Source organism: Salvelinus namaycush, unplaced genomic scaffold (genome assembly GCF_016432855.1).
Source record: "Salvelinus namaycush isolate Seneca unplaced genomic scaffold, SaNama_1.0 Scaffold723, whole genome shotgun sequence".
NCBI lineage: Eukaryota > Metazoa > Chordata > Actinopteri > Salmoniformes > Salmonidae > Salvelinus > Salvelinus namaycush.
Window position 1 is genome coordinate 52,449 of NW_024061446.1, and position 20,167 is coordinate 72,615.

The window sequence follows — 20,167 nt, forward strand, 5'->3', positions numbered from 1 at the left end:
TCCAGGAGTACTGACCCTCTCCTCCTTCTCCAGGAGCACTAACCCTCTCCTCCTTCTCCAGGAGTACTGACCCTCTCCACTCTCCTCTCTCTCCAGGAGTACTGACCCTCTCCTCTCTCCTCTCTCTCCAGGAGCACTAACCCTCTCCTCCTTCTCCAGGAGCACTGACCCTATCCTCTCTCCTCTCTCCAGGAGCACTGACCCTCTCCTCTCTCCTCCTTCTCCAGGAGTACTGACCCTCTCCTCTCTCCTCTCTCTCCAGGAGCACTAACCCTCTCCTTTCTACTCCTTCTCCAGGAGCACTGACCCTCTCCTCTCTCCTCCTTCTCCAGGAGTACTGACCCTCTCCTCTCTCCTCCTTCTCCAGGAGCACTGACCATCTCCTCTCTCCTCTCTCTCCAGGAGCACTGATCCTCTCCTCTCTCCTCCTTCTCCAGGAGTACTGACCCTCTCCTCTCTCCTCCTTCTCCAGGAGCACTAACCCTCTCCTCCTTCTCCAGGAGTACTGACCCTCTCCACTCTCCTCTCTCTCCAGGAGTACTGACCCTCTCCTCTCTCCTCTCTCTCCAGGAGCACTAACCCTCTCCTCCTTCTCCAGGAGCACTAACCCTCTCCTCTCTCCTCCTTCTCCAGGAGCACTGACCTTCTCCTCTCTCCTCCTTCTCCAGGAGCACTGACCCTCTCCTCTCTCCTCCTTCTCCAGGAGCACTGACCCTCTCCTCTCTCTCCAGGAGCACTAACCCTCTCCTCTCTCCTCCTTCTCCAGGAGCACTGACCCTCTCCTCCTTCTCCAGGAGTACTGACCCTCTCCTCTCTCCTCCTTCTCCAGGAGCACTGACCCTCTCCTCTCTCCTCTCTCTCCAGGAGCACTAACCCTCTCCTCTCTCCTCCTTCTCCAGGAGCACTGACCCTCTCCTCTCTCCTCTCTCTCCAGGAGCACTAACCCTCTCCTCTCTCCTCCTTCTCCAGGAGTACTTACCCTCTCCTTTCTCCTCCTTCTCCAGGAGCACTAACCCGCTCCTCTCTCCTCCTTCTCCAGGAGCACTAACCCTCTCCTCTCTCCTCCTTCTCCAGGAGCACTGACCCTCTCCTTTCTCCTCCTTCTCCAGGAGTACTGACCCTCTCCTCTCCTCTCTCCTCCTTCTCCAGGAGTACTGACCCTCTCCTCTCTCCTCCTTCTCCAGGAGTACTGACCCTCTCCTCTCTCCTCCTTCTCCAGGAGCACTAACCCTCTCCTCCTTCTCCAGGAGTACTGACCCTCTCCACTCTCCTCTCTCTCCAGGAGTACTGGCCCTCTCCTCTCTCCTCTCTCTCCAGGAGCACTAACCCTCTCCTCCTTCTCCAGGAGCACTGACCCTATCCTCTCTCCAGGAGCACTGACCCTCTCCTCCTTCTCCAGGAGTACTGACCCTCTCCTCTCTCCTCTCTCTCCAGGAGCACTAACCCTCTCCTTTCTCCTCCTTCTCCAGGAGCACTGACCCTCTCCTCTCTCCTCCTTCTCCAGGAGTACTGACCCTCTCCTCTCTCCTTCTTCTCCAGGAGCACTAACCCTCTCCTCTCTCCTCTCCTCCTTCTCCAGGAGCACTGACCCTCTCCTCTCTCCTCCTTCTCCAGGAGTACTGACCCTCTCCTCTCTCCTCCTTCTCCAGGAGCACTGACCTTCTCCTCTCTCCTCCTTCTCCAGGAGCACTGACCCTCTCCTCTCTCCTCCTTCTCCAGTAGCACTGACCCTCTCCTCTCTCCTCTCTCTCCAGGAGCACTAACCCTCTCCTCTCTCCTCCTTCTCCAGGAGCACTGACCCTCTCCTCCTTCTCCAGGAGTACTGACCCTCTCCTCTCTCCTCCTTCTCCAGGAGCACTGACCCTCTCCTCTCTCCTCTCTCTCCAGGAGCACTAACCCTCTCCTCTCTCCTCCTTCTCCAGGAGCACTGACCCTCTCCTCTCTCCTCTCTCTCCAGGAGCACTAACCCTCTCCTCTCTCCTCCTTCTCCAGGAGTACTTACCCTCTCCTTTCTCCTCCTTCTCCAGGAGCACTAACCCTCTCCTCTCTCCTCCTTCTCCAGGAGTACTGACCCTCTCCTCTCCTCTCTCCTCCTTCTCCAGGAGCACTGATCCTCTCCTCTCCTCTCTCCTCCTTCTCCAGGAGCACTAACCCTCTCCTCTCTCCTCCTTCTCCAGGAGCACTAACCCTCTCCTCTCTCCTCCTTCTCCAGGAGTACTGACCCTCTCCTCTCTCCTCCTTTTCCAGGAGCACTGACCCTCTCCTCTCCTCTCTCTTCCTTCTCCAGGAGCACTAACCCTCTCCTCTCTCCTCCTTCTCCAGGAGCACTAACCCTCCTCCTTCTCCAGGAGTACTGACCCTCTCCTCTCTCCTCCTTCTCCAGGAGTACTGACCCTCTCCTCTCTCCTCCTTCTCCAGGAGTACTGACCTTCTCCAGGAGCACTGACCCTCTCCTCTCTCCTCTCTCTCCAGGAGCACTTACCAAGGTGAAGGAGTCCCAGAAGCACGTTGAGGAAGGCAAGATGGACGCTCCCCAGGCGGACGGCGTCAACGAGCGCTGTGACATCATCTCCTTCGCCACGCTGGCAGAGATCCAGCACTTCCACCAGGTCAGGGTGAGGGACTTCAAGGCCCAGATGCAGCGGTATCTAACCGAGCAGATTGGCTTCTTCCAGAAGATCACAGGCAAGCTGGAGGAGGCCCTGCAGAAGTACGACACCGCTTAGTGCAGAGAGGGGTTTGGAGGGACACCCCTGATTGGTCTAGATCTGATCGGCCACTTTCTGATTGGTCCAGATCTCAGATCCGACCCTCCTATTAGGTCTAGATTGGTCCAGATCTGACTTTTTGACCTTGCTTATCCAGCCAATCAACCGCCTGACAGCAATACAATCCACTGTGAGAAAAAGACAGAGAAACCTGGATAGCATCAAACATGAGATTGATTAGCTGTCATTAGCAAAGGGTGGCTACTTTGAAGGATCTCAAATATAAATTATATTTTGATTTGTTTAACACTTTTTTGGTTACTACATGATTCCATATGTGTTATTTCATAGTTCTGTTGTCTTCACTATTAGTCTACAATGTAGAAAATAGTAAAAATAAAGAAAAACCCTGGAATGAGTAGGTGTCCAAACTTTTCACTGGTACGGTCACGACTTCCGCCAAAGTCGGTCCCTCTCATTGTTCGGGCGGCGTTCGGCGGTCGACGTCGACGGTTTTTAAGCCGTCGCCGCTCCACCTTTCATTTTCCATTTGTTTTGTCTTGGTTTTCCGCACACCTGGTTCACATTCCCTCATCTGACTAAATGTATATTACCCTCTGTCCCCCCCCCCCCCATGTCTGTGTGTGGAATTGTTTGTTTGTTACGTGTGGTTCGCATCAGGCTGGTTTGCGCCGGGTGTTTTGTTTATTGTACCGTTTGTGTACCTTGGGCATGAATAAAGTGTGTCTGTTATCACCCAGCTCCTGCTCTCCTGCACCTGACTTACCTTCAACCAGTTGTGCACATCGTGACAGGTACTGTGTATATATAAACACACACACACACACACACACACACAGTATAGGGCTATCTATCAATCTTGAAAAGGATGATCTATTTTGGATGCAATTTAAATGGAACTGAAGGAGAAGGAGAACGAATGTGAGAGAGTCTCTGGTTCACTGATTTAGAGCAACGATATACAGGAGAGTTTTAATACTCCGCAGCTGCAAAAAAAAAGACATCTATTTAAAAAAAATAATAATAAAAATACGGTGAACCCCGAAAGTCAGATGGAGACACGCATTCGGTCTTTTAACGTTTTTGAAATTGTGCAAACCAAGACTCGTGTCAACGATCCCATGACACGCACCACATCCATGTGTCTCTGAATCGGCTACAAAACTCCCCAGTTAATGATGTAAGCTAATAATGTAGTCTGTGATTATTATTATTTGACCATGCCAATACATTTGATTTGATTAGTCCTAAACTAATACTTCCGTCCCGTTAACAGAACAGAGAGCTAGAATAGTGTCAATAGCAGTAGGTCGGTCAAATCAAACCTACCTGAATGATTGTTATCAAACAGTCTCTAGCTCTGGGCCTAAATGTTCAACACATCCTGAACAAAAGGTAACTTGAGACATTTCTTACCCCGGCTTGTCACACATCAGACCCCACCTCGTTAGAGATGAGGACAACCTCGACCACAGCGAGTTCAACACACGTCTTCAATGGAAACGATTGCTCAGCCTGAGAGTAAGTGGTTAGATTTAGTTCTCACCTAGAGTGTACCAGAACTGCAACAGTCTGGAGGGAGAGAGAGCAGGGTTAAGGAGAGAGAGCAGGGTTAAGGAGAGAGAGGAGGGTTAAGGAGAGAGTGGAGGATTAAGGAGAAAGAGGAGGGTTAAGGAGAGAGAGGAGGGTTAATGAGAGAGAGGAGGGTTAAGGAGAGAGCAGGGTTAAGGAGAGAGAGCAGGGTTAAGGAGAAAGAGCAGGGTTAAGGAGAGAGAGGAGGGTTAAGGAGAGAGAGCAGGGTTAAGGAGAGAGAGGAGGGTTAAGGAGAGAGAGCAGGGTTAAGGAGAGAGAGCAGGGTTAAGGAGAGAGCAGGGTTAAGGAGAGAGAGCAGGGTTAAGGAGAGAGAGCAGGGTTAAGGAGAGAGAGGAGGGTTAAGGAGAGAGAGCAGGGTTAAGGAGAGAGAGCAGGGTTAAGGAGAGAGAGGAGGGTTAAGGAGAGAGCAGGGTTAAGGAGAGAGAGCAGGGTTAAGGAGAGAGAGCAGGGTTAAGGAGAGAGAGGAGGGTTAAGGAGAGAGAGCAGGGTTAAGGAGAGAGAGGAGGGTTAAGGAGAGAGAGCAGGGTTAAGGAGAGGTGGAGGGTTAAGGAGAGAGAGTAGGGTTAAGGAGAGAGAGCAGGGTTAAGGAGAAAGAGCAGGGTTAAGGAGAGAGAGCAGGGTTAAGGAGAGAGAGGAGGGTTAAGGAGAGAGGAGGGTTAAGGAGAGAGAGCAGGGTTAAGGAGAGAGAGCAGGGTTAAGGAGAGAGAGCAGGGTTAAGGAGAGAGAGCAGGGTTAAGGAGAGAGAGCAGGGTTAAGGAGAGAGAGCAGGGTTAAGGAGAGAGAGCAGGGTTAAGGAGAGAGAGCAGGGTTAAGGAGAGAGAGGAGGGTTAAGGAGAGAGAGGAGGGTTAAGGAGAGAGAGCAGGGTTAAGGAGAGAGAGGAGGGTTAAGGAGAGAGAGGAGGGTTAAGGAGAGAGCAGGGTTATCATAGTACTGGACTTGGTCAAGAGTGAGGGATGTTGGGTACTGTGTGTCAGAGCAGAGACAGTTGTGGCTTTTCTAACAGACAGGAAGTCTTTGTTCAGTGTCACATCGTGTGCTGGTGTGTCAGTGTTGTGGTTGGTTCTTGCGTGGACTGAGAAACTCACTGAGTTAACACACAGACAACCATTCTGCCTCTGCTGTGTTACTAACTAGTCCTAAACCCTGATCCTCTGACAACTAGTCCTAAACCCTGATCCTCTGACAACTAGTCCTAAACCCTGATCCTCTGTTAACTAGTCAAACCCTGATCCTCTGTTAACTAGTCCTAAACCCTGATCCTCTGATAACTAGTCCTAAATCCTCACCCTCTGATAACTAGCCTTAAACCCTAATCCTCTGTTAACTAGTCCTAAACCCTGATCCTCTGATAACTAGTCCTAAACCCTAATCCTCTGTTAACTAGTCCTAAACCCTGATCCTCTGTTACCTAGTCCTAAACCCTGACCCTCTGATAACTAGTCCTAAACCCTAATCCTCTGTTAACTAGTCCTAAACCCTGATCCTCTGTTACCTAGTCCTTAACCCTGATCCTCTGTTAACTAGTCCTAAACCCTAATCCTCTGTTACCTAGTCCTTAACCCTGACCCTCTGATAACTAGTCCTAATCCCAGATCCTCTGATAACTAGTCCTGAACCCTAATCCTCTGTTAACTAGTCCTAAACCCTGACCCTCTGATAACTAGTCCTAAGCCCTGACCCTCTGATAACTAGTCCTAAACCCTGATCCTCTGTTAACTAGTCCTAAACCCTGATCCTCTGTTAACTAGTCCTAAACCCTGACCCTCTGATAACTAGTCCTAAACCCTGATCCTCTGTTAACTAGTCCTAAACCCTGATCCTCTGTTAACTAGTCCTAAACCCTGATCCTCTGATAACTAGTCCTAAACCCTGACCCTCTGATAACTAGTCCTAAACCCTGATCCTCTGATAACTAGTCCTAAACCCTGATCCTCTGTTAACTAGTCCTAAACCCTGACCCTCTGTTAACTAGTCCTAAACCCTGACCCTCTGATAACTAGTCCTAAACCCTGACCCTCTGATAACTAGTCCTAAACCCTAATACTCCGTTAACTAGTCCTAAACCCTGACCCTCTGATAACTAGTCCTAAACCCTAATACTCCGTTAACTAGTCCTAAACCCGGATCCTCTGATAACTAGTCCTAAACCCTGATCCTCTGATAACTAGTCCTAAACCCTGACCCTCTGATAACTAGTCCTAAACCCTGATCCTCTGTTAACTAGTCCTAAAACCTGATCCTCTGATAACTAGTCCTAAACCCTGATCCTCTGTTAACTAGTCCTAAACCCTAATACTCCGTTAACTAGTCCTAAACCCTAATACTCTGTTAACTAGTCCTACACCCTAATACTCCGTTAACTAGTCTTAAACCCTGATCCTCTGATAACTAGTCCTAAACCCTGACTCTCTGATAACTAGTACTAAACCCTGATCCTCTGTTAACTAGTCCTAAACCCTGATCCTCTGATAACTAGTCCTAAACCCTGATCCTCTGTTAACTAGTCCTAAACCCTGATCCTCTGATAACTAGTACTAAACCCTGATCCTCTGTTAACTAGTCCTAAACCCTGATCCTCTGATAACTAGTCCTAATCCCTGATCCTCTGATAACTAGTCCTAAACCCTGATCCTCTGTTAACTAGTCCTAAACCCTGATCCTATGATAACTAGTACTAAACCCTGATCCTCTGTTAACTAGTCCTAAACCCTGATCCTCTGATAACTAGTCCTAAACCCTGATCCTCTGATAACTAGTCCTAACCCCTGATCCTCTGATAACTAGTCCTAACCCCTAATCCTCTGATAACTAGTCCTAAACCCTGATCCTCTGTTAACTAGTCCTAAACCCTGATCCTCTGATAACTAGTACTAAACCCTGATCCTCTGTTAACTAGTCCTAACCCCTAATCCTCTGATAACTAGTCCTAAACCCTGACCCTCTGATAACTAGTCCTAACCCCTGATCCTCTGATAACTAGTCCTAACCCCTGATCCTCTGATAACTAGTCCTAACCCCTGACCCTCTGATAACTAGTCCTAACCCCTGATCCTCTGATAACTAGTCCTAAACCCTGATCCTCTGATAACTAGTCCTAAACCCTGATCCTCTGTTAACTAGTCCTAAACCCTGATCCTCTGTTAACTAGTCCTAAACCCTGACCCTCTGATAACTAGTCCTAAACCCTGACTCTCTGTTAACTAGTCCTAAACCCTGACTCTCTGATAACTAGTACTAAACCCTGATCCTCTGTTAACCAGTCCTAAACCCTGATCCTCTGATAACTTGTCCTAAACCCTGATATTCTGTTAACTAGTCCTAAACCCTGATCCTCTGATAACTAGTACTAAACCCTGATCCTCTGTTAACTAGTCCTAAACCCTGATTCTCTGATAACTAGTCCTAAACCCTGATCCTCTGATAACTAGTCCTAAACCCTGATCCTCTGTTAACTAGTACTAAACCCTGACTCTCTGATAACTAGTACTAAACCCTGATTCTCTGATAACTAGGCCTAACCCATGACCCTCTGATAACTAGTCCTAAACCCTGATCCTCTGTTAACTAGTCCTAAACCCTGACCCTCTGATAACTAGTCCTAACCCCTGATCCTCTGATAACTAGTCCTAACCCCTGATCGTCTGTTAACTAGTCCTAACCCCTGACCCTCTGATAACTAGTCCTAACCCCTGATCCTCTGATAACTAGTCCTAACCCCTGATCGTCTGTTAACTAGTCCTAACCCCTGACCCTCTGATAACTAGTCCTAACCCCTGATCCTCTGATAACTAGTCCTAACCCCTGGTGTGGATATAGAGTATAACCGTAGGCTACCTCTGGTTATGATAGTGTCTTAGAGACAAGCCTAACCACAGGTCTGAGGTCAGACATTGTGAGGGAAAAGCTTTTTGGTATCAAGTGTACTTGTTTGGTTCCACTACTGTTACTGTTCTAATGTTCTACTACTGATACTGTTCTAATGTTCTAATACTGATGCTGTTCTAATGTTCTAATACTGATGCTGTTCTAATACTGATACTGTTCTAATGTTCTAATACTGATGCTGTTCTAATGTTCTACTACTGATACTGTTCTAATGTTCTAATACTGATGCTGTTCTAATGTTCTACTACTGATACTGTTCTAATGTTCTAATACTGATGATGTTCTAATGTTCTACTACTGTTACTGTTCTAATGTTCTAATACTGATGCTGTTCTAATGTTCTAATACCGATGCTGTTCTAATACTGATACTGTTCTAATGTTCTAATACTGATGCTGTTCTAATGTTCTACTACTGATGCTGTTCTAATGTTCTAATACTGATGCTGTTCTGATGTTCTAATACTGATGCTGTTCTAATGTTCTACTACTGTTACTGTTCTAATGTTCTAATACTGATGCTGTTCTAATGTTCTAATACTGATGCTGTTCTAATACTGATACTGTTCTAATGTTCTAATACTGATGCTGTTCTAATGTTCTAATACTGATACTGTTCTAATGTTCTAATACTGATGCTGTTCTAATGTTCTAATACTGATGCTGTTCTAATACTGATACTGTTCTAATGTTCTAATACTGATGCTGTTCTAATGTTCTAATACTGATACTGTTCTAATACTGATGCTGTTGTAATGGTCTAATACTGATAATGTTCTACTGTTCTAATACTGATGCTGTTCTACTGTTCTAATACTGATGCTGTTCTACTGTTCTAATACTGATGCTGTTCTACTGTTCTAATACTGATGCTGTTCTACTGTTCTAATACTGATGCTGTTCTAATGTTCTAATACTGATGCTGTTCTAATGTTCTAATACTGATGCTGTTCTAAAACTGATGCTGTTCTAATGTTCTAATACTGATAATGTTCAAATGTTCTAATACTGATGCTGTTCTAATGTTCTAATACTGATGCTGTGCTAATGTTCTACTACTGATGCTGTTCTAATGTCCTAATACTGATGCTGTTCTAATGTCCTAATACTGATGCTGTTCTAATGTTCTAATACTGATACTGTTCTAATGTTCTAATGTTCTAATGTCACTTCCTCTTGAATTTGCAGACGTGTTGCTGTGCGTTTTGTTGCTGTGCGTTTTGTTGCCAACTTTACTTTGCTAGCTGACAACTTTACGTTTTCTTTTTTTTTTCTTTTTAATTAGCGTTTATATTTTTAGTTTTTCCATCGCAACTTTTTTCCCTCATTCAACTTTTTCACTCCGGACGCTTTATCTGGACATGGTTCGTCAGCACCTTCAACAGCCGAAGCTAAGTAGTAACATTAACATGATGTCTTCTAATTGCAGTCGCTGTACTCATAATATACAGGAGAACGATCGCCTTATGGCGAGGATAGCTGTGCTGCAAGCCCAGCTTCAGACGCAATCGTTAGGCAAGGGTAATTTCAGTGTAGGAAAGGAAGAAACAGCGTCTGTGCCACCAGTAAGTACAGATACTAACGTTAGTATAAATCCCCCCGCACAGTCCCCGCAGCCGGACAACTTTCTCATGGCTTCTGGAGGGAAATGCTGTTGGAATGCTCAACTGGTGTCGCTCATTCAGCCGACAGAAACTTTCAACCGGTTCTCCCCATTATGTACCGAGTCGGAGTCTGAGGCTGAGTCTTCTCTTGTCTCTACTCCTCCCGCTACGGGGTCTGAGACGCCGAAGGCTCCAACCATTAGCTCTGACAAATTGAAAACCCTAGTCATTGGCGACTCCATTACCCGCAGTATTAGACTTAAAACGAATCACCCAGCGATCATACACTGTTTACCAGGGGGCAGGGCTACCGACATTAAGGCTAATCTAAAGATGGTGCTGGCTAAAGCTAAATCTGGCGAGTGTAGAGAGTATAGAGATATTGTTATCCACGTCGGCACCAACGATGTTAGGATGAAACAGTCAGAGGTCACCAAGTGCAACATAGCTTCAGCGTGTAAATCAGCTAGAAAGATGTGTCGGCATCGAGTAATTGTCTCTGGCCCCCTCCCAGTTAGGGGGAGTGACGAGCTCTACAGCAGAGTCTCAGCACTCAATCGCTGGTTGAAAACTGTTTTCTGCCCCTCCCAAAAGATAGAATTTGTAGATAATTGGCCCTCTTTCTGGGACTCACCCACAAACAGGACCAAGCCTGACCTGCTGAGGAGTGACGGACTCCATCCTAGCTGGAGGGGTGCTCTCATCTTATCTACTAACATAGATAGGGCTCTAACTCCTCTAGCTCCACAATGAAATAGGGTGCAGGCCAGGCAGCAGGCTGTTAGCCAACCTGCCAGCTTAGTGGAGTCTGCCAATAGCACAGTCAGTGTAGTCAGCTCAGCCATACCCATTGAGACTGTGTCTGTGCCTCGACCTAGGTTGGGCAAAACTAAACATGGCGGTGTTCGCCTTAGCAATCTTATTAGGATAAAGACCTCCTCCATTCCTGCCATTATTGAAAGAGATCGTGATACCTCACATCTCAAAATAGGGTTACTTAATGTTAGATCCCTCACTTCAAAGGCAGTCATAGTCAATGAACTAATCACTGATCATAATCTTGATGTGATTGGCCTGACTGAAACATGGCTTAAGCCTGATGAATTTACTGTGTTAAATGAGGCCTCACCTCCTGGTTACACTAGTGACCATATCCCCCGTGCATCCCGCAAAGGCGGAGGTGTTGCTAACATTTACGATAGCAAATTTCAATTTACAAAAAAAAAAATGACGTTTTCGTCTTTTGAGCTTCTAGTCATGAAATCTATGCAGCCTACTCAATCACTTTTTATAGCTACTGTTTACAGGCCTCCTGGGCCATATACAGCGTTACTCTCTGAGTTCCCTGAATTCCTATCAGACCTTGTAGTCATAGCAGATCATATTCTAATTTTTGGTGATTTTAATATTCATATGGAGAAGTCCACAGACCCATTCCAAAAGTCTTTCGGAGCCATCATCGACTCAGTGGGTTTTGTCCAACATGTCTCAGGACCTACTCACTGCCACAGTCATACTCTGGACCTAGTTTTGTCCCATGGAATAAATGTTGTAGATCTTAATGTTTTTCCACATAATCCTGGACTATCGGACCACCATTTTATTACGTTTGCAATCGCAACAAATAATCTGCTCAGACCCCAACCAAGGAGCATCAAAAGTCGTGCTATAAATTCTCAGACAACACAAAAATTCCTTGATGCCCTTCCAGACTCCTTCTGCCTACCCAAGGACGTCAGAGGACAAAAATCAGTTAACCACTTAATTGAGGAACTCAATTTAACCTTGCGCAATACCCTAGATGCAGTTGCACCCCTAAAAACGAAAAACATTTGTCATAAGAAACTAGCTCCCTGGTATACAGAAAATACCCGAGCTTTGAAGCAAGCTTCCAGAAAATTGGAACGGAAATGGCGCCACACCAAACTGGAAGTCTTCCGACTAGCTTGGAAAGACAGTACCGTGCAGTACCGAAGAGCCCTCACTGCTGCTCGATCATCCTACTTTTCCAACTTAATCGAGGAAAATAAGAACAATCCAAAATTTCTTTTTGATACTGTTGCAAAGCTAACTAAAAAGCAGCATTCCCCAAGAGAGGATGGCTTTCACTTCAGCAGTAATAAATTCATGAACTTCTTTGAGGAAAAGATCATGACCATTAGAAAGCAAATTACGGACTCCTCTTTGAATCTGCGTATCCCTCCAGGGTTTAGCTGTCCTGGATTTGCACAGCTCTGCCAGGGCCTAGGATCGGGAGAGACACTTAAGTGTTTTAGTACTATATCTCTTGACACAATGATGAAAATAATCATGGCCTCTAAACCTTCAAGCTGCATACTGGATCCTATTCCTACTAAACTACTGAAAGAGCTGCTTCCTGTGCTTGGCCCTCCTATGTTGAACATAATAAACGGCTCTCTATCCACCGGATGTGTACCAAACTCACTAAAAGTGGCAGTAATAAAGCCTCTCTTGAAAAAGCCAAACCTTGACCCGGAAAATATAAAAAACTATCGGCCTATATCGAATCTTCCATTCCTCTCAAAAATTTTAGAAAAAGCTGTTGCGCAGCAACTCACTGCCTTCCTGAAGACAAACAATGTATACGAAATGCTCCAGTCTGGTTTTAGACCCCATCATAGCACTGAGACTGCACTTGTGAAGGTGGTAAATTACCTTTTAATGGCGTCAGACCGAGGCTCTGCATCTGTCCTCGTGCTACTAGACCTTAGTGCTGCCTTTGACACCATCGATCACCACATTCTTTTGGAGAGACTGGAAACCCAAATTGGTCTACACGGACAAGTTCTGGCCTGGTTTAGATCTTACCTGTCGGAAAGATATCAGTTTGTCTCTGTGAATGGTTTGTCCTCTGACAAATCAACTGTACATTTCGGTGTTCCTCAAGGTTCCGTTTTAGGACCACTATTGTTTTCACTATATATTTTACCTCTTGGGGATGTTATTCGAAAACATAATGTTAACTTTCACTGCTATGCGGATGACACACAGCTGTACATTTCAATGAAACATGGTGAAGCCCCAAAATTGCCCTCGCTAGAAGCCTGTGTTTCAGACATAAGGAAGTGGATGGCTGAAAACTTTCTACTTTTAAACTCGGACAAAACAGAGATGCTTGTTCTAGGTCCCAAGAAACAAAGAGATCTTCTGTTAAATCTGACAATTCATCTTGATGGTTGTAAAGTCGTCTCAAATAAAACTGTGAAGGACCTCGGCGTTACTCTTGACCCTGATCTCTCTTTTGACGAACATATCAAGACTGTTTCAAGGACAGCTTTTTTCCATCTACGTAACATTGCAAAAATCAGAAATTTTCTGTCCAAAAATGATGCAGAAAAATTAATCCATGCATTTGTTACTTCTAGGTTAGACTACTGCAATGCTCTACTTTCCGGCTACCCGGATAAAGCACTAAATAAACTTCAGTTAGTGCTAAATACGGCTGCTAGAATCCTGACTAGAACCAAGAAATTTGATCATATTACTCCAGTGCTAGCTTCCCTACACTGGCTTCCTGTTAAGGCAAGGGCTGATTTCAAGGTTTTACTGTTAACCTATAAAGCATTACATGGGCTTGCTCCTACCTATCTTTCCGAGTTGGTCCTGCCGTACATACCTATACGTACGCTACGGTCACAAGACGCAGGCCTCCTAATTGTCCCTAGAATTTCTAAGCAAACAGCTGGAGGCAGGGCTTTCTCCTATAGATCTCCATTTTTATGGAACAGTCTGCCTACCCATGTGAGAGACGCAGACTCGGTCTCAACCTTTAAGTCTTTACTGAAGTCTTATCTCTTCAGTAGGTCATATGATTGAGTGTAGTCTGGCCCAGGAGTGTGAAGGTGAACGGAAAGGCTCTGGAGCAACGAACCGCCCTTGCTGTCTCTGCCTGGCCGGTTCCCCTCTCTCCACTGGGATTCTCTGCCTCTAACCCTATTACAGGGGCTGAGTCACTGGCTTACTGGTGCTCTTTCATGCCGTCCCTAGGTGGGGTGCGTCACTTGAGTGGGTTGAGTTACTGACGTGATCTTCCTGTCTGGGTTGGCGCCCCCCCTTGGTTTGTGCTGTGGTGGAGATCTTTGTGGGCTATACTCGGCCTTGTCTCAGGATTGTAAGTTGGTGGTTGAAGATATCCCTCTAGTGGTGCGGGGGCTGTGCTTTGGCAAAGTGGGTGGGGTTATATCCTTCCTGTTTGGCCCTGTCCGGGGGTATCTTCGGATGGAGCCACAGTGTCTCCTGACCGCTCCTGTCTCAGCCTCCAGTATTTATGCTGCAGTAGTTTATGTGTCGGGGGGCTAGGGTCAGTTGGTTATACCTGGAGTACTTCTCCTGTCTTATCCAGTGTCCTGTGTGAATTTAAGTATGCTCTCTCTAATTCTCTCGTTCTCTCTTTCTTTCTCTCTCTCTGAGAACCTGAGCCCTAGGACCATACGTCAGGACTACCGGGCATGATGACTCCTTGCTGTCCCCAGTCCACCTGGCCTTGCTACTATTCCAGTTTCAACTGTTCTGCCTGCAGTTATGGAACCGCCACCTGTCCCAGACCTGTTGTTTTTCAACTCTTAATGATCGGCTATGAAAAGCCAACTGAAAATTATTCATGATTATTATTTGACCATGCTTGTCACTTATGAACATTTTTGAACATCTTGGCATAGTTCTGTTATAATCTCCACCCGGCACAGCCAGAAGAGGACTGGCCACCCCTCATAGCCTGGTTCCTCTCTAGGTTTCTTCCTAGGTTTTGGCCTTTCTAGGGAGTTTTTCCTAGCCACCGTGCTTCTACACCTGCATTGCTTGCTGTTTGGGGTTTTAGGCTGGGTTTCTGTACAGCACTTCGAGATATTAGCTGATGTACGAAGGGCTATATAAAATAAACTTGATTGATTGATTGATTGATAATACTGATGCGGTTCTAATGTTCTAATACTGATGCTGTTCTAATGTTCTAATACTGATGCTGTTCTAATGTTCTAATACTGATGCTGTTCTAATGTTCTAATACTGATACTGTTCTACTACTGATGCTGTTCTAATGTTCTAATACTGATGCTGTTCTAATGTTCTACTACTGATGCTGTTCTAATGTTCTAATACTGATGCTGTTCTAATGTTCTAATACTGATGCTGTTCTAATGTTCTAATGCTGATACTGTTCTAATGTTCTAATACTGATGCTGTTCTAATGTTCTACTACTGATGCGGTTCTAATGTTCTAATACTGATGCTGTTCTAATACTGATGCTGTTCTAATACTGATGCGGTTCTAATGTTCTAATACTGATGCTGTTCTAATGTTCTACTACTGATGCTGTTCTAATACTGATGCTGTTCTACTACTGATGCTGTTCTAATACTGATGCTGTTCTAAAACTGATGCTGTTCTAATACTGATGCTTTTCTAATACTGACACTGTTCTAATGTTCTAATACTGATACTGTTCTAATGTTCTAATACTGATGCTGTTCTAATGTTCTAATACTGATGCTGTTCTAATGTTCTACTACTGATGCTGTTCTAATACTGATGCTGTTCTAATACTGATGCTGTTCTACTACTGATGCTGTTCTAATAATGATGCTGTTCTAATACTGATACTGTTCTAATGTTCTAATACTGATACTGTTCTAATGTTATAATACTGATGCTGTTCTAATGTTCTAATACTGATGCTGTTCTAATGTTCTACTACTGATGCTGTTCTAATACTGATACTGTTCTAATGTTCTAATACTGATGCTGTTCTAATGTTCTACTACTGATGCTGTTCTAATGTTCTAATACTGATGCTGTTCTGATGTTCTAATACTGATGCTGTTCTAATGTTCTACTACTGTTACTGTTCTAATGTTCTAATACTGATGCTGTTCTAATGTTCTAATACTGATGCTGTTCTAATACTGATACTGTTCTAATGTTCTAATACTGATGCTGTTCTAATGTTCTAATACTGATACTGTTCTAATGTTCTAATACTGATGCTGTTCTAATGTTCTAATACTGATGCTGTTCTAATACTGATACTGTTCTAATGTTCTAATACTGATGCTGTTCTAATGTTCTAATACTGATACTGTTCTAATACTGATGCTGTTGTAATGGTCTAATACTGATAATGTTCTACTGTTCTATTACTGATGCTGTTCTACTGTTCTAATACTGATGCTGTTCTACTGTTCTAATACTGATGCTGTTCTACTGTTCTAATACTGATGCTGTTCTACTGTTCTAATACTGATGCTGTTCTAATGTTCTAATACTGATGCTGTTCTAATGTTCTAATACTGATGCTGTTCTAAAACTGATGCTGTTCTAATGTTCTAATACTGATAATGTTCAAATGTTCTAATACTGATGCTGTTCTAATGTTCTAATACTGATGCTGTGCTAATGTTCTACTACTGATGCTGTTCTAATGTCCTAATACTGATGCTGTTCTAATGTCCTAATACTGATGCTGTTCTAATGTTCTAATACTGATACTGTTCTAATGTTCTAATGTTCTAATGTCACTTCCTCTTGAATTTGCAGACGTGTTGCTGTGCGTTTTGTTGCTGTGCGTTTTGTTGCCAACTTTACTTTGCTAGCTGACAACTTTACGTTTTCTTTTTTTTTTCTTTTTAATTAGCGTTTATATTTTTAGTTTTTCCATCGCAACTTTTTTCCCTCATTCAACTTTTTCACTCCGGACGCTTTATCTGGACATGGTTCGTCAGCACCTTCAACAGCCGAAGCTAAGTAGTAACATTAACATGATGTCTTCTAATTGCAGTCGCTGTACTCATAATATACAGGAGAACGATCGCCTTATGGCGAGGATAGCTGTGCTGCAAGCCCAGCTTCAGACGCAATCGTTAGGCAAGGGTAATTTCAGTGTAGGAAAGGAAGAAACAGCGTCTGTGCCACCAGTAAGTACAGATACTAACGTTAGTATAAATCCCCCCGCACAGTCCCCGCAGCCGGACAACTTTCTCATGGCTTCTGGAGGGAAATGCTGTTGGAATGCTCAACTGGTGTCGCTCATTCAGCCGACAGAAACTTTCAACCGGTTCTCCCCATTATGTACCGAGTCGGAGTCTGAGGCTGAGTCTTCTCTTGTCTCTACTCCTCCCGCTACGGGGTCTGAGACGCCGAAGGCTCCAACCATTAGCTCTGACAAATTGAAAACCCTAGTCATTGGCGACTCCATTACCCGCAGTATTAGACTTAAAACGAATCACCCAGCGATCATACACTGTTTACCAGGGGGCAGGGCTACCGACATTAAGGCTAATCTAAAGATGGTGCTGGCTAAAGCTAAATCTGGCGAGTGTAGAGAGTATAGAGATATTGTTATCCACGTCGGCACCAACGATGTTAGGATGAAACAGTCAGAGGTCACCAAGTGCAACATAGCTTCAGCGTGTAAATCAGCTAGAAAGATGTGTCGGCATCGAGTAATTGTCTCTGGCCCCCTCCCAGTTAGGGGGAGTGACGAGCTCTACAGCAGAGTCTCAGCACTCAATCGCTGGTTGAAAACTGTTTTCTGCCCCTCCCAAAAGATAGAATTTGTAGATAATTGGCCCTCTTTCTGGGACTCACCCACAAACAGGACCAAGCCTGACCTGCTGAGGAGTGACGGACTCCATCCTAGCTGGAGGGGTGCTCTCATCTTATCTACTAACATAGATAGGGCTCTAACTCCTCTAGCTCCACAATGAAATAGGGTGCAGGCCAGGCAGCAGGCTGTTAGCCAACCTGCCAGCTTAGTGGAGTCTGCCAATAGCACAGTCAGTGTAGTCAGCTCAGCCATACCCATTGAGACTGTGTCTGTGCCTCGACCTAGGTTGGGCAAAACTAAACATGGCGGTGTTCGCCTTAGCAATCTTATTAGGATAAAGACCTCCTCCATTCCTGCCATTATTGAAAGAGATCGTGATACCTCACATCTCAAAATAGGGTTACTTAATGTTAGATCCCTCACTTCAAAGGCAGTCATAGTCAATGAACTAATCACTGATCATAATCTTGATGTGATTGGCCTGACTGAAACATGGCTTAAGCCTGATGAATTTACTGTGTTAAATGAGGCCTCACCTCCTGGTTACACTAGTGACCATATCCCCCGTGCATCCCGCAAAGGCGGAGGTGTTGCTAACATTTACGATAGCAAATTTCAATTTACAAAAAAAAAAATGACGTTTTCGTCTTTTGAGCTTCTAGTCATGAAATCTATGCAGCCTACTCAATCACTTTTTATAGCTACTGTTTACAGGCCTCCTGGGCCATATACAGCGTTACTCTCTGAGTTCCCTGAATTCCTATCAGACCTTGTAGTCATAGCAGATCATATTCTAATTTTTGGTGATTTTAATATTCATATGGAGAAGTCCACAGACCCATTCCAAAAGTCTTTCGGAGCCATCATCGACTCAGTGGGTTTTGTCCAACATGTCTCAGGACCTACTCACTGCCACAGTCATACTCTGGACCTAGTTTTGTCCCATGGAATAAATGTTGTAGATCTTAATGTTTTTCCACATAATCCTGGACTATCGGACCACCATTTTATTACGTTTGCAATCGCAACAAATAATCTGCTCAGACCCCAAACAAGGAGCATCAAAAGTCGTGCTATAAATTCTCAGACAACACAAAAATTCCTTGATGCCCTTCCAGACTCCTTCTGCCTACCCAAGGACGTCAGAGGACAAAAATCAGTTAACCACTTAATTGAGGAACTCAATTTAACCTTGCGCAATACCCTAGATGCAGTTGCACCCCTAAAAACGAAAAACATTTGTCATAAGAAACTAGCTCCCTGGTATACAGAAAATACCCGAGCTTTGAAGCAAGCTTCCAGAAAATTGGAACGGAAATGGCGCCACACCAAACTGGAAGTCTTCCGACTAGCTTGGAAAGACAGTACCGTGCAGTACCGAAGAGCCCTCACTGCTGCTCGATCATCCTACTTTTCCAACTTAATCGAGGAAAATAAGAACAATCCAAAATTTCTTTTTGATACTGTTGCAAAGCTAACTAAAAAGCAGCATTCCCCAAGAGAGGATGGCTTTCACTTCAGCAGTAATAAATTCATGAACTTCTTTGAGGAAAAGATCATGACCATTAGAAAGCAAATTACGGACTCCTCTTTGAATCTGCGTATCCCTCCAGGGCTTAGCTGTCCTGGATTTGCACAGCTCTGCCAGGGCCTAGGATCGGGAGAGACACTTAAGTGTTTTAGTACTATATCTCTTGACACAATGATGAAAATAATCATGGCCTCTAAACCTTCAAGCTGCATACTGGATCCTATTCCTACTAAACTACTGAAAGAGCTGCTTCCTGTGCTTGGCCCTCCTATGTTGAACATAATAAACAGCTCTCTATCCACCGGATGTGTACCAAACTCACTAAAAGTGGCAGTAATAAAGCCTCTCTTGAAAAAGCCAAACCTTGACCCGGAAAATATAAAAAACTATCGGCCTATATCGAATCTTCCATTCCTCTCAAAAATTTTAGAAAAAGCTGTTGCGCAGCAACTCACTGCCTTCCTGAAGACAAACAATGTATACGAAATGCTTCAGTCTGGTTTTAGACCCCATCATAGCACTGAGACTGCACTTGTGAAGGTGGTAAATTACCTTTTAATGGCGTCAGACCGAGGCTCTGCATCTGTCCTCGTGCTACTAGACCTTAGTGCTGCCTTTGACACCATCGATCACCACATTCTTTTGGAGAGACTGGAAACCCAAATTGGTCTACACGGACAAGTTCTGGCCTGGTTTAGATCTTACCTGTCGGAAAGATATCAGTTTGTCTCTGTGAATGGTTTGTCCTCTGACAAATCAACTGTACATTTCGGTGTTCCTCAAGGTTCCGTTTTAGGACCACTATTGTTTTCACTATATATTTTACCTCTTGGGGATGTTATTCGAAAACATAATGTTAACTTTCACTGCTATGCGGATGACACACAGCTGTACATTTCAATGAAACATGGTGAAGCCCCAAAATTGCCCTCGCTAGAAGCCTGTGTTTCAGACATAAGGAAGTGGATGGCTGAAAACTTTCTACTTTTAAACTCGGACAAAACAGAGATGCTTGTTCTAGGTCCCAAGAAACAAAGAGATCTTCTGTTAAATCTGACAATTCATCTTGATGGTTGTAAAGTCGTCTCAAATAAAACTGTGAAGGACCTCGGCGTTACTCTTGACCCTGATCTCTCTTTTGACGAACATATCAAGACTGTTTCAAGGACAGCTTTTTTCCATCTACGTAACATTGCAAAAATCAGAAATTTTCTGTCCAAAAATGATGCAGAAAAATTAATCCATGCATTTGTTACTTCTAGG

General features: G+C 44.6%; 1 protein-coding gene across 2 annotated transcripts in view; it reads left to right on the forward strand.

The window, feature by feature from the left end:
* LOC120042588 (sorting nexin-18-like) overlaps positions 1-3,047 on the forward strand; it is a 32,715-nt gene extending 29,668 nt beyond the window's left edge. The window contains exon 3 of one of the 2 annotated variants that reach the window (XM_038987411.1): positions 2,473-3,047. In XM_038987411.1, coding sequence (XP_038843339.1) covers positions 2,473-2,726 — 254 coding nt within the window. In that variant the 3' untranslated portion in view covers positions 2,727-3,047. The remainder of the gene's footprint in view (positions 1-2,472) is intronic. The other variant, XM_038987412.1, reaches the window with a different exon arrangement.
* The last annotated feature ends 17,120 nt before the right edge of the window (positions 3,048-20,167 follow it).